Source organism: Vulpes lagopus, chromosome 1 (assembly GCF_018345385.1).
Source record: "Vulpes lagopus strain Blue_001 chromosome 1, ASM1834538v1, whole genome shotgun sequence".
Lineage (NCBI taxonomy): Eukaryota > Metazoa > Chordata > Mammalia > Carnivora > Canidae > Vulpes > Vulpes lagopus.
This window is the reverse complement of record NC_054824.1, coordinates 143,801,213-143,813,718: the sequence shown is the minus strand read 5'-3', so window position 1 is coordinate 143,813,718 and position 12,506 is coordinate 143,801,213. Positions and strand designations below refer to the sequence as shown.

Here is a 12,506-nt window from a genome sequence, read left to right as displayed (position 1 = left end):
GTCGGGTCTTCCCCCCAGGAAAGTAGGGGCAGTGTCCGCCGGCGCCGTACAGGGGCCGGTGGGTAGGCGAGCTCCGGTCCCACCCTGCGAGGCCCTCGCGCCCCCGGCTCTCGACTCGTCTCTTATTGGCCAAAAGTTTCCGCCCCCCCTCAGGAAGTCGGCTTTCCATTGGCCAGTCCCGGTCACGTGAGCCCCTCCCTCCCCGCTCCCTCCCTCTGGGGGCTGGAAACCCCGGGAGGCAGGAACAAGTCTGGCGAAGGCCCGGGGCGCGATCAGGTGAGGCCCTGCGGGGCGGCGGGGGGGGCGCTCCGGGACCCCGGTGGGGAGGGGCAGCCGGGCGTGCATTCCTCCGGGGACCCGGGGCGCGTCCCGGGACGGGAGCCGGCGCTCTGGCCCTGGGCGGGCGCTGCTGCAGAGGTTTGGGGGCCCCCCTACGGGGCGGAGGGTGGCTGGTCGGAGGGCACGGTGCCCCCTACGGCTGCCTAGTGGGAGCAGCAGAAGGGCCCGGCAGGCCCGAAAGCGTGTTTCTGTTGGCTCCTGCCTAGATGTGCGTGGGGAGGGGTGAGAACCGGCGAGAGGGCAGAGGTTGGGCTGAGGAGGAACTTCCTAATAAGGCGAAGAGACGCTGGCTGGGGGGCCGGGGCTGGCTTTTGAGAAATGGGACCCACCCATCGGGAGAGTCGGGGACCCTGAGGGCTGGGATTACAGACGGCCTCCTGTTTGGGTCTCAGAAGTGTGGGTCCTGCTGACCCAGATACCGTGGCTAGTTTCCATGGAGACGGTGGGTCTGACATCACCCTGGTTGCCATGGTGCCTGGTTCTGGAGGACCAGAGTAGGCTGTACATGGCCAGAGATAAACAGGGACTTCAGCCTGAGCTGCTGCCACTTCCTTCCTGCCACCACCTGTTAACAGCCAGGCAACCACTGGGGATGGGGAGAGGGTGGCCAGAGGGCTCTGGGGAGGTCTCGGGGGAGGTCCTGTTGGGTGTGCTATGGGGAGGCCCTGCAGTCATTCTCCCATCTCCTTGTGGAATGGCTGCTGGTGTCCGGGAGGCAGGTGCATTGGGGAAGACACCGTGAGGGCTCTGTCCCAGCTGTGGATCTGGAAAGGCCAAGGTTATTAGGGCCCTGTGCAGGACTTGCACCAGGTCAAACAGAACGAGGCCGCGGAGGGGGTCCCCAAGAACTGCCTCTTCCCAAGCCTCACTTCCCTTCCTGGGGTTTGCTCACAGAGTCCTTTCCACTTGCTACCCTTTTGGCACCATAGGAAACAGTCCCTTATCATCTGAAGGACCACAGTCCAAGGCTGAGGGGGTCAGCTCATCTGTCCCTCCTGCCTTGTGCCAGGTCCCAGCTGAGGGGACAGTCCTGGCCTTGACTGACAGGACAGGTCTCCCTCTTCCTACCCTGCTTTGTGTCAGGCTCTGGAAGCTAGAGTGACTTCCCACTGCTGTCCTGCCAAGTCAGAGATCCTGCCAGGTCAGAGTGGATTAGCAAGGGGCATGACCACAGCTCTGTTGTCTGTGGTTTTGCAAACTTTAAAGTTTATAACTGATAGCTGCCATTAAAGCCTTTCCCACTGGGCTTCAAGTTCCCTGAGATGAAACTCTGCAGATCATAAAGAAAGGAAACAGATTTTAGACCGGAGAGTCTGCATGACAAGGAGATTTACTGAGGGTACAGCGAATGGATCTAAGCTCTGCCAGCTGTTCTCAGGCCTGGCTGCACATGAGGACTGCCTGGGAGGTTTTAAAAAAGACCCAGGCCTGAATCTGACCCTGAAACCAGTCGAATCAGAATCTTAGGTGATTGGTGTGCAGCCAGTGTTGAGAATCCTGAACCAGGGCTGACAGTGTGTGGAAGGGTGGGTGGACATTCTAGTCTGAAGCAGGCCACCGGGTCCTATCTTCTGAGCCCTGGCATAGGAGGTGGTGACTTTGGGAGAGTCTGGGTGATTCTCGCTCTTCTCATCAGCTGTTCATGCTTGGCACAGTCAAGTTAGCCAGCCTATATGGCCTTTGTGTTCTTTGACTCTAACCTGAGGGGGCTGGCCTGCATGGTCCCCAGAACCTGTCCAGCCCTGGGCTTTGACCTTTCAAGGTCAGTCCAGAGTCCCCAGGCCCCGCTGGTCCCCAGAGAGGTAAACTTCTCTGTGACTGTTGGCGGGTTTTGATTTGCTGAGAAGAGGTGGGGTGTTAGGGTTCGAGGGGTTGGTTCTGGAAGCTGCAGCCCAGCCTTGGGGACCCAAACAAGGCTGCTCTCTGCATCCTGCCTTTGCTGAAGGAAACTGGGGTCTTAAAGAGCATGTTTCTCTACAGGTGGCAGTGACACAGCTTCTGGGACCTCTGCAACTATGGCTTCCTACCCAGGTTCTGACAATAGCTGGGTGTTTGCCAGCTCCGAGGTAGGAAGAGCAGGCCTGGGAACCCCGTGGAAGAGAGGTTCCTGCAGGCCTGGGCTGCCTTCAGGGTGTGTCCCCTTCCTTGGTTCTGATGGTCACTGAATCACCTCATGCTGGCTGCAGGGGAGCCCCAGGGGCCGGAGGAGGGAGATTAGGCCCCAGGAATCAGGTGGTAGGACTTGGACCATACCCTGAAAGAAGGGTACCCCTGGGGTCTGCTTCGAGAAGTAGGGACCAGCATGAGCAGAAGACCCAAGGCAATGATAGGAAAGCCATTTTGGGGGAAACTGAGGCAGCCCATGGGATGAGGTGGTGACGTGGGTTAGAAAGTGTTGGAGTATCCTAGTGGGGCCTCTAAAAAAAAAAAAAAGAATGTGTTGGAGTGAAGCTGGGGGCAGAACTTGGGGACCCCTGAAGACCCAGGCACGCAGACCTCTTCCTGAGGGAGAATCACAGGAGGGCTTTGGGTCACAGGGACTCAGTACAGTGATTGCCTTGGGCGGAGGGTGAGCTACCCTCTGTGTGGCCTGAAGAGGGGAGTATTTGGAAGGTCCTGCAGTGCAATTGGTGGTGGGCAGGGCAGGAAGCCAGTGGACTCCTGTGTCCCCACAGCCAGGGAGAAGGGAGAAGGGGTCTGGAGAATGTTTGTGAAGGCACCCAAGCCCTGGTGACCTGGTGTGTGAGAACTGCAGGAGGGGAGGAGGTGGGGAAGAGTGGGGAGGAGTGGGAGTGGGGATGCTGGCCTCGGGGAGGGTGCTGGGGCAGGACACAGGGACTAGGGTACATGGGCAGTGGAGGACAGACAGCGTGCTCCAGAGCCCTGGTCTGTTTTTGGCTGCCTTTGCTGACCTCTGGGCGTTGGACCTTCCTCCTCCCCTGTGTGAGGGGTCATGATTCTTGGCTTATAGGGGTGGCCAGGAGAAAACGGTGGTTTGAAAATTGCAAAGGAATGTACTCAGGCAGAGAACGATTCTTAGAGGGGTGGTGGGAACCCTGGGCAGGGGAGTGGGTGGTGGGCCTGCTGAGCAGGAGTGTCCAAGGATGGAGAGCCCAGTGTTGGTGGGGGAGGGGCCAGGGTGAGCTGTCTGCAGGGAGAGGGGGTGTGGGGGACAGTGGAAAGGCTGGAGAAGCCTGGAAGATGCAAGTGAAGTGAGCTGTCCACAGTATAGACAGCTACACAGAAGCCCACGGGCCACAACAGTGGCCTTGAGGCCCTGGGGGTCTTTGACCTCCACCTTCCCACTCATCAGCAGGTTTCTTTGATGGGGAAATGGGACACCCAGGCTTCAACCAGCTTCTTTGGTGGGGGCGAGGGTTGGGGGCACCAGGTTGGTATGTGATATTGGTCCAGTGGCATGTTTTCACTGAATAGAAGCAGCCTCTGGAAGGTTCCTCACAGCAGTAGTGAGACTAAGAACAGCCAGACACTGTGTCGGCCAACACCCCCCACCCAGCTTGCATGGGCTCACTCCTGGGTGTAGGAGATTTTTGTGAACTGGGGGTGGAGGTTCTGAGCAGACCCCCTCCCTGTGATCTTGGCTCCATCCTGCTGTGCTTCCCCTGGAGCAGCCTTCTGCTTGCACCTCTTCCTCCAGAGCCTGCCCGTGGAGACCCTGGGCCCAGAGTCCACGACGGGCCTGGAGTCCATGATGGACCCAGAATCGGACAGAGCGTCCCAGGCCCTTGGGAGCCCCTCCAGGGCAGCTGCGGAGGAGTTAGCTGGGGCTGAGGATGGAGGAGGTAGCGGGCCCTCCTGGAGGTGGGGGGTGGCCACCTTCCTCTGTGCTGCGGGGTGCCCCAGTGTCCTCGGGGACCAGGGTTTTGCTGCCTCTTATCTCTGGAGCTAGTCCGGGTCTAAAGTCTTCTTGCCTCCACCTGCCCTGGTTTTTTCCTGCCCCTTACAACCTGGTAGGGCCTGCCAGAGTCAGAGGGCTGTGTGGGAAGTTCATTTGGGGGGCAGTGGTGTTTTTCCTGGATCTTTTCTTCCACCACAGAGACCCTCTTGCAGAGCGAAGGCTCCCAGTCTGGTCCCATTCTGCCAGAGAAGACTGAGGCCGAGGTGGGTGGGGGCGGGGTGGTGGGGAGTGGGGAGGTACTGGGGAGTGGGTGGGGCCGGAGGGGGGTGTGCAGCAGGGAGGGCCTGGGCCTGGTCATGGCTGTGTCTGCTCAGGCTGTCCTGGAAGATGATGGCTGCACCAGGGAGCCCGCTGGCCCGGGAGACACGCTGGTGCAGGGAGACGCAGAGGAGGCCCCTGTGGTGACAGGCCTGGGACCAGACACAGAGGACCTGGAGGGTCAGAGCCCCCCACAGAGCCAGGCTTCATCTCCTGATGCATGTAAGAACCACCCCTGTGTCCCTCTTCATTCTCCTCCTGGAAGGAGTGGGGGTCCGAGCGCTTGGTGCCCAGCACGGCTCTGGTCCAGGCCCTAGGACTTAGCAGCTTGGTGGTCCCCTTACACTGTGTCTGAATCCTCACCACTACCCCTGAGGACACTGAGGCTCAGAGAGGTTAAGTGACGTGACCAAGGTCAAGTAGTGGGTAGGTGGCAGGGCCTGGGGCTGCTGGGATCTTTCTCCTCTGCCTTGGGGCTTCTTCTTTTCTTGCCTCTAGATTCAGGGGTCAGCTCTGGGCTCCGGAGATGAGGAAGGGCAGGCAGTGCATGGCCTCTATGGGAGGCAGTCCTGTCTGAGCCAAAATGCTGGTCAGACCAAGAGAGTGGGTAGAGCAGGTGCCCCCTTGGAGGGGGCAGTTCCATCAGGGGACAGGTTGAGGGAAGGGTCACGTTGGAGGTGATACTGAGAGATAGTGGGTTCTTGGTCAGTAGGGTCAGAGGATGAGGACATTCCAGGTCAGGACTATCACATCAGCAAAGGGATGGGGGCCACCTGTCCTGTGCTAAGGAGGTTGTGCCCCAGGCTTGTGGCAGCAAAGCATAGGAAACCATTTCTGTTGAAGGGGAACCAAGTGCAGGGAAAGGCTGAGGCCTGAGGCCATTTAGGGGACCACTGCAGTGCTCATAAAAAGCTGCTGAAGGCCCCAGGCGGGCAGATCCGAGGCATGTGCTGTGGAATCGTCTGGGTGTGAGGCGAACAGGGAGGGCGTACATAGCCACATGGTGGTTGGGGTGCCTTTCTCTGAGTCGGGGGATGAATACCAGAAGAGAATGGAGGACCGGGATCCCTGGGTGGCGCAGCGGTTTGGCGCCTGCCTTTGGCCCAGGGCGCGATCTTGGAGACCCGGGATCGAATCCCACATCAGGCTCCCGGTGCATGGAGCCTGCTTCTCCCTCCACCTGTGTCTCTGCCTCTCTCTCTCTCTGTGACTATCATAAATAAATAAAAATTAAAAAAAAAATTAAAAAAAAAAAAAAGAGAATGGAGGACAGGGCATTGGGAGTTTGGTGCCCAGGTGATACCAGGTAGGAGTGGCTGGTGTACAGTCTGTTGTTCAGGTCAGGAACTAAAGATGGGGAGCTCGTCTGCTATGGAGGGAAATCTGTGCTGTGGGTGATGGTGTGTGGTGAGATGGCCAGCCCCTGAGCCCCCCAGCCCAGAGGTGCTGAGAGGCAGTGGCCAGTTGGGACAGGAACTGCCAGAGGAGCTTGGGGTGAGGCACTTGTGGAGGAAGGATGGTGCTCGTAGGGTAGAGCTACTCCTTGAGCTCACAGGTTGGAAGGCTGGGCAGGGCAGTCACAGATGCCCAGGCGGACGTGGGCAGCATCTCTGCTTGTGTCCTGCTTCTGGTCGTCTCACTGCCTTGTCCCTCTCCCTTCCCCCAGCTTGGCCCATGGAGGAGGCCGGCTGCTCCAGCAGTGAGGATGACACCGATGTGGACGTGGAGGGTCTGCGGAGACGGCGGGGCCTAGAGCCTAGTGCTCCCCAGCCTGTGAGGCCCCTGGGTCTCGATGGCCTGGCCAGAGGCGAGGGTGCAGGCGGGGAGCTGAGCATCTCCGTCAACATGTGCCTCCTTGGGGCCCTGGTTCTGCTGGGTCTGGGGATCCTCCTCTTCTCCAGTGAGTGGTGCCTCCCCTACAGGGGCCTGGGCCTCCCACCCCTCCCGACCCCTGCCCCATTGTCGGTGAGCCTCACCACATTCCTCTGTCTCTATCCTCAGGCGGGCTCTCAGAGTCGGACAGTGGTGAGTGGGGAGGGGCCCTGGCTGGTCCCTGTCCAGCCCGGAGGGAGGTTGCTGGGAGCGGTTCTCTGGGGGGGCAGTGGGGATGATGCTGGGGCTGTCCACCCATTACTCAGTTACTGGCCTTTTTGCCAGCCAGGGCTGGCGCAGGAGGGCGACTGGGTGTGTGTGGAGGTCAGGGAATGGGTGGGAGAGTGGTTTTTGTGTGCTGGGGCCAGTTTCAGGACCTGGCTTTCCCACAGGGCCCACAGAGGAATTGCGGGTCCTCCCGGATTCCCAGCTGGACACCGAGGTGCCGGTTGCTGTGGGGGACAGGCAGGTACGTTTGGGTGTGCCCAGAGCTGTGTGGGGCCTGGTGGGCAGGCTCATGCCTTGCCTGGGCTGTGGCACAGTGGGTGACTGGCTCCTTTGCCCCAGGATGAGCTGAGGCAGCATCTGCAGGCTGCTGCACCCTCTGCTGGCGTCCCCAGCCTGCAGAACATGGCCCTCTTGTTGGACAGGCTGGCCAAGGAGAACCAGGATATCCGGTTGCTACAGGCCCAACTGCAGGTGGGCACACGTGGGAGGGTGGTGGCTAGGTTGGCCCTCTTTCAGCCAGGCGTCTATCCCCTGTCCTCCCCAAGAGAGGTTGTCTTTGCTAATCCCCCAGCTCAGCCCTCTCCCGTTCTCTGGTGTTGGGTCATCTTCCTAAGCCCCAGGCCCAGAGCCATGTGCCTGTTGCACGAGGCATGCCACCTCTGATGGATGGTTCTGGTTTGCCTGAACATGGGCATGGGAGCATGGGACAAACAGGCCAAGGCCCAACAGACAAGCAGTGCGGCGATCTGCAAATGATATCTGCTCCGGGCCTGGGAGGTCGAGAGGGCAGTGAGAGCCACGTTGGGCTAATCTTAGGACACAGAAGCCAAAGTCTGTGAGGGAATTTCGGGGTCCCAGGTCTGGTGCAGGTTGTGGATGGCAAAGAGAATAAGAACCACTTTCTCTGAGCGGTGCAAGTCCTGCCTGCTATCCTGGAGTGGACATCCCTGACCGGGCACCCTCCACCCCAGGCCCAGAAGGAAGAGCTGCAGAGCCTGATGCAGCAGCCCAGGGCCCTAGAAGAGGAGAATGCCCGCCTCCGGGGGGCTCTGCAGGACGGCGAGGCCTCTCAGCGTGCCCTTGAGTCAGAGCTGCAGCGGCTTCGGGCCCGGCTTCAGGGGCTGGAGGCTGACTGCACCCGGGGCCCAGATGGTGTGTGCCTTGATGGGGATAGAGGCTCCCAGGGCAGTGGGCTCACTGGGGAGCTGAGCCCTGGCCTCCTGGAGCAGAAGGAGCGGCTGGAGGCCGAGGCCCAGGCCTTACGGCAGGAGCTGGAGAAGCAGCGCCGGCTGCTGGGGTCGGTGCAGCAGGACCTGGAGCGGAGCTTGAGGGGTGTGGGCCGAGGGGACTCCGCTCGTGCCAGCCTGACTGAGCTGGGCCACAGGCTGGTCCAGAAGCTACAGGGCATGGAGAAATGGAGTCAACACCCTTGGGTCAGTGCCAACACCTCAGAGGCCAGGCCCCAGGAGTCCCTGCTTCCAGAGTGCCAGGGAGTGGAGTGGGAAGGAGAAGTGGCAGGATGGGCAGGGGGGCTGGAGTGCTGATCACTGGAAGCAGAAGGAGGGGTCTGGCCGGGAGAGAAAGAAGAGCTGGCGGGGTGAGGAGGACAGGGAGCTGGCAGGGAGGTGGAAGGAAGGCAGGCTGAGGCTGGCGGGTTGGGGCGGCAAGAAGGACGGCAGGCAGCAGGGCCCCAAGGAGCCCTCTAGGAAAAGTGGGGGCCCTCACTCCTCTGTGGGGAGGCAGAAGCACCCTCAGTGGAAGGAAGGGGCTGATGACGGGCATGACCTTCCGCCACTGTGGGCAGAGCTGTCGCGGCACAAGTACCGGGCACCCCAGGGCTGCTCAGGTGTGCGCGAGTGTGCCCGGCAGGAGGGTCTGGCCTTTGGTGTGGAGCTGGCCCCCGTGCAGCGACAGGAGCTGGCCTCTTTGCTAAGGACTTACCTGGCACGGCTGCCCTGGGCTGGGCAGCTGACAAAGGACTTGCCCCTCTTGCCTGCTTACTTTGGCGAGGATGGCATCTTCCGCCATGACCGCCTCCGCTTCCGGGACTTCGTGGATGCCTTGGAGGACAGCCTGGAAGAGGTGGCTGTGAGACAGACTGGTGATGACGATGAGGTGGATGATTTTGAGGGCTTCATCTTCAGCCACTTCTTTGGAGACAAGTCACGGAAGAAGAGGTGGGCAGCTGTGTTCCTGGGGAGGACGTGCGGGGGAGGTTTGTAGGGCCATGGGCCCTGGGTCAGGATCTTTAGTTTGAGCCACTGTTAATCAACAGCTGGTTGCCCTTGGAGCAGCGTCCATCTCTATCTTCCTGGAGGTCGGAGAGCTGCCTGTGCTCACCCTGTAGTAGTTCTGGGCAGTTCCCTTTTGGGCTGGGGGGATTTTTCCCCAAATTGTTCTGCCCTGTGAATACCTGCAGTGCCCGGGGTGAGGAAGGTCATTCCATTGCCCTATTGCCCTGACAGGGGATGTAATCCTGGGGTAGCGGGTCTGGCCCCTCCATGTGATTGCTGGTGGCTGCCTTGGAGGAACAGGCTCCCCTGCCCTCCAGGAGCCCCTTCTCACTGTGTGGCATTGTCCTCTGAAGACTGTTTCCTTCCCCGCCTCCCCGTGTCTCTCCACAGGTCAGGAAAGAAGGACAGACACTTGCAGAGCCCAGGGAGGGGCTGAGGCCTGGTGTCCCCTCACCCTGGGAACCACTGAATGGTCCTCTCCTCTGGCTCCTATGAGTGCAGAATCTCTCAGTGATGCACTGATGCCGCTTTTGCTAGAGAAAGGCCTTAGCTGGATCTGCCTTGCTGGTTACTGCATGCAGGCTCTGATCCTGTCCTTGCGGGCGGGAATTGTGATTCTTCAGCCTCACAGCTTCCGTCCTCCTGTGTGTATGCCCCACAGTGCCCCCCTGGTTTCATGCACTGACCCATGCCCCCTGGAATGAGCCTAGACCTGCTGGCTGGATGCCCAGCACCATTGCTTTCCCAGGGGTTTTCTTAGATTTGGACACAGCCACCCCCCAGGGGTGAAGTCCCCCTTTTACCACTGCTTCTCCCAGGGCCCCCCTCCCTGTGTGAATAGTAGGCTCCCACCCCTGTAAGAAGGTGTTGGAGTTTTGGTGTGGGGCGTGGGCTCTCTCACCGGGGGGGGAGAGCTGTATCTAAGCGTGGGACCCCTACACCCTCTTTGTCCTCCACATCCCTCTCCCAGCCACCCTTGGGCCCTTGGGGCTGGAACTCCCCATTTGCTGGCGGCCACCTTGGGGCCCCTGGGAGAAGTAGAAAACGAACACGGGTTTTGGAGTGGGAGCCTCGGGCTCACGGCAGGCCGAGTGATGTTGGGCAGGTTAATCCCTGGGAACTTTAGGTTTCTGATCCTCAAAATGGGGGATTGGACGGCTGGGAAGAGCTAAAATAAAGCCCAGTGAGCACAATGTCTACTCTGTATTTGGCACTGCCTGCAGGGTGCAGAGGAGGGAGGGGAGGATCTCCACCAGGCTTCTGGACAGGCCCGCGGGAGGCCACTAGGTGGCGCCCCGGCTCCACGTTTCGTGCAGATCTCGCCTCCCCGCTTGGTGTGCACTGACTGGGCCCCTGCCCCGCCCACCTGCGCGCTGCCAGGACCTGGACCCCGCTGGCCCCTCCTCCGAAAGTCCTTCCTGGATTGCCCTGGACGTCCCCCGCCAGTGTAGGTGGAATGACGCGTGGTGTGACATCAGGAAGGGGGGTGCACCAGCAGGCTCCAGGAGGGGGCTGTGGTGGGTGGCAGGTACTTGGGGCGCCGCTGGCTGCTAAAGGGCTTTAAGCCCATGAGCTCATCTGAGTGGGCTGGGGAGGGCTGGAGGGCAGGGGGGGATGGGACTGGAGGCCGCGAGGCTGGGTACCCAACCAGCAGCACACCAGTCCACCGTGGGAAGGTCTGTTGGGTATGAGGAGGCATTAAAGAGCCTTCCTCCATGGGGAGATCCCTGGATGGCTCAGCGGTTTAGCGCCGCCTTCGGCCCAGGGCGTGGTCCTGGAGACCCGGGATCTAGTCCCACATCGGGCTCCCTGCATGGAGCCTGCCTCTCTCTGCTGGTGTCTCTGCCTCTCTCTCTCTCTCTCTGTGTCTCTCATGAATAAACAGATAAAATCTTTAAAAGAAAAAAAAAAAGAGCCTGCGTCCAGTGGAGCTGCTTTCTGCAGCAGGAAGGACCACAGTTAGGCCTGAGGAGGAATTTCCTCTGGGTAGAGGGTCAGTGATGGGGGCTGGGGGTCTTCTGGGGGAGAGCCAGGGCGGCAGGGACACTGGCCATGGATTACCCTGTGTCTGGGCTGACCTGGCTAGGTGATGCTCATGCCCCCATCACAGGTCAGGAGGCCCCTATCTCTGTCACCCCCAGCAGCAGTGGTGACAAGCGAGTCCCTGGCTCCAGCTTACAGGACGCTATCTTGGCGCCAGCATGTGAAGATGAGCCCTGGCCAGGGCTATGGGGCAACACTCCCCCCGCCCCCAACCCCAGAGCTGGTCTGTCCTGATGGCGGGGGTGGGGGGCCCTGGGAGCGGATGCACTGGACTCTGCCACCCAGCTCTGCTTGGCCTCCCAGGGTCTGGCCTGGACCCTTCCAGTTTAAGTACTTAGCTTTTCTGCCTTTTCTCTGAGAACTCCCTAGCTGAGGGCTCAGCTCCAGGGGTGTCCCTCTGAGGATACTCAAGTCAGGAGTGTATCCCTCTACTCGCAATGGGAAAAGTCTGCTTCCTTTGACATGTCCCCACTTGCATCTGTGCCTCAGTCTGCTGTCCCTCCCTGGCATCCCTGCTCCTCACCTAGCCTCCCTCCTTCCCTGGCTCCCCACTGCCCTGACCCCAGTGCCCTCAGCTTAGCTTTCCCTCGCCCATGCCCCCCCCACAGGCCCTTACACCCCTTACATCCCCAAGACGCCCCCCAGTCTCTCCCAGGCCCAGTCTTTCCCCACTCATCCTAGGGGATGGGGCACGTGTTGAGAGTGCAGTGGGGGTGAATTTCTCCCATTAGCTCCTTAAGGTCAGAGGCGTGTGTTCCTCTTGAGAACTCCCAGCCCCTTCTGCTGGGCTCCAAGCTGGACTGGCTGGCTGGTGCCTTGGGAGCCTCCCATGGCTACCCTGATGCCCGGATGGCTGCCCATCTGGGCTTGTGCTGGACCACAGGCGCTCCTGGTCCCTTCACATGGCACATGCTCACTGCAGATCAAGGAGGGACCCTGCAGGGTGTGGGCTGGGCTCTGTGGCTCTAGGTTCAGACAATAACAGGCTGTTACTTCTCAGCCCCCTTGTTGCCAATGCCACCCCTCACAGAGTAGCCTTCCCTGAAGGTGTCTCTGTAAGCTTTGGCTTCCAGAAGACGCCCAGCCCAGGTCTCTCCTCACAAGGCTTGGCCTGAGCAAGTTCGAGGCCAGAAGACCCAGTCTCTGGTGCCCAGCACTGCCCACCTGTGGGCCCCAAATAAGGCACCCCTCCTCACTTCTGGGCCCAGCATGGCCATCAGGAGTCCCCACAGGTTGTTGCGAGGATGAAATCAGTCTCTTCAAATAGTAGAGCATGGTCACAGAGAGTAGTTGTCATTACCTAACCTCTAAGCAGGGAGCTAGGCCCTCTGAGCTCTGGTGTGTTTCCCAAACCTCACGGTAGGGGGCTGGCAGAGGAAGGACGCCATTGTGCATTTAACTCTGAGGGGTGCGTGCAGACCCTGCTCCTTGCAGAGCCTGCTCCTTGCCTTGAGGCTAACTGGGTTAGTCTAACACGGCACAATTTTACCTGTACTCTCTTAATGGTGCTCTCTTAATGGGAGGAGTCCGCCTGGCAGTTGAGAGGAACTTTGAAGGGTAATAGGATTTGTGACAGGGGAGGGGGCTTCAGACATGGCAGAGGGGAGGCCCAA

The 12,506-nt window shown here is 60.2% G+C and overlaps 1 protein-coding gene across 1 annotated transcript; it reads left to right on the top strand.

Annotated features, from left to right (window-relative positions):
* The first annotated feature begins 152 nt into the window (after positions 1–152).
* PBXIP1 (PBX homeobox interacting protein 1) lies at positions 153–10,043 on the top strand. The gene is given in 12 exon segments (XM_041745060.1): positions 153–276; positions 2,320–2,405; positions 3,998–4,142; positions 4,397–4,461; positions 4,573–4,738; positions 6,183–6,416; positions 6,518–6,541; positions 6,781–6,857; positions 6,956–7,087; positions 7,588–8,088; positions 8,090–8,793; positions 9,241–10,043. Coding segments are annotated over 11 exon segments (2,145 nt in total). The 5' UTR covers positions 153–276; positions 2,320–2,354; the 3' UTR covers positions 9,287–10,043.
* The last annotated feature ends 2,463 nt before the right edge of the window (positions 10,044–12,506 follow it).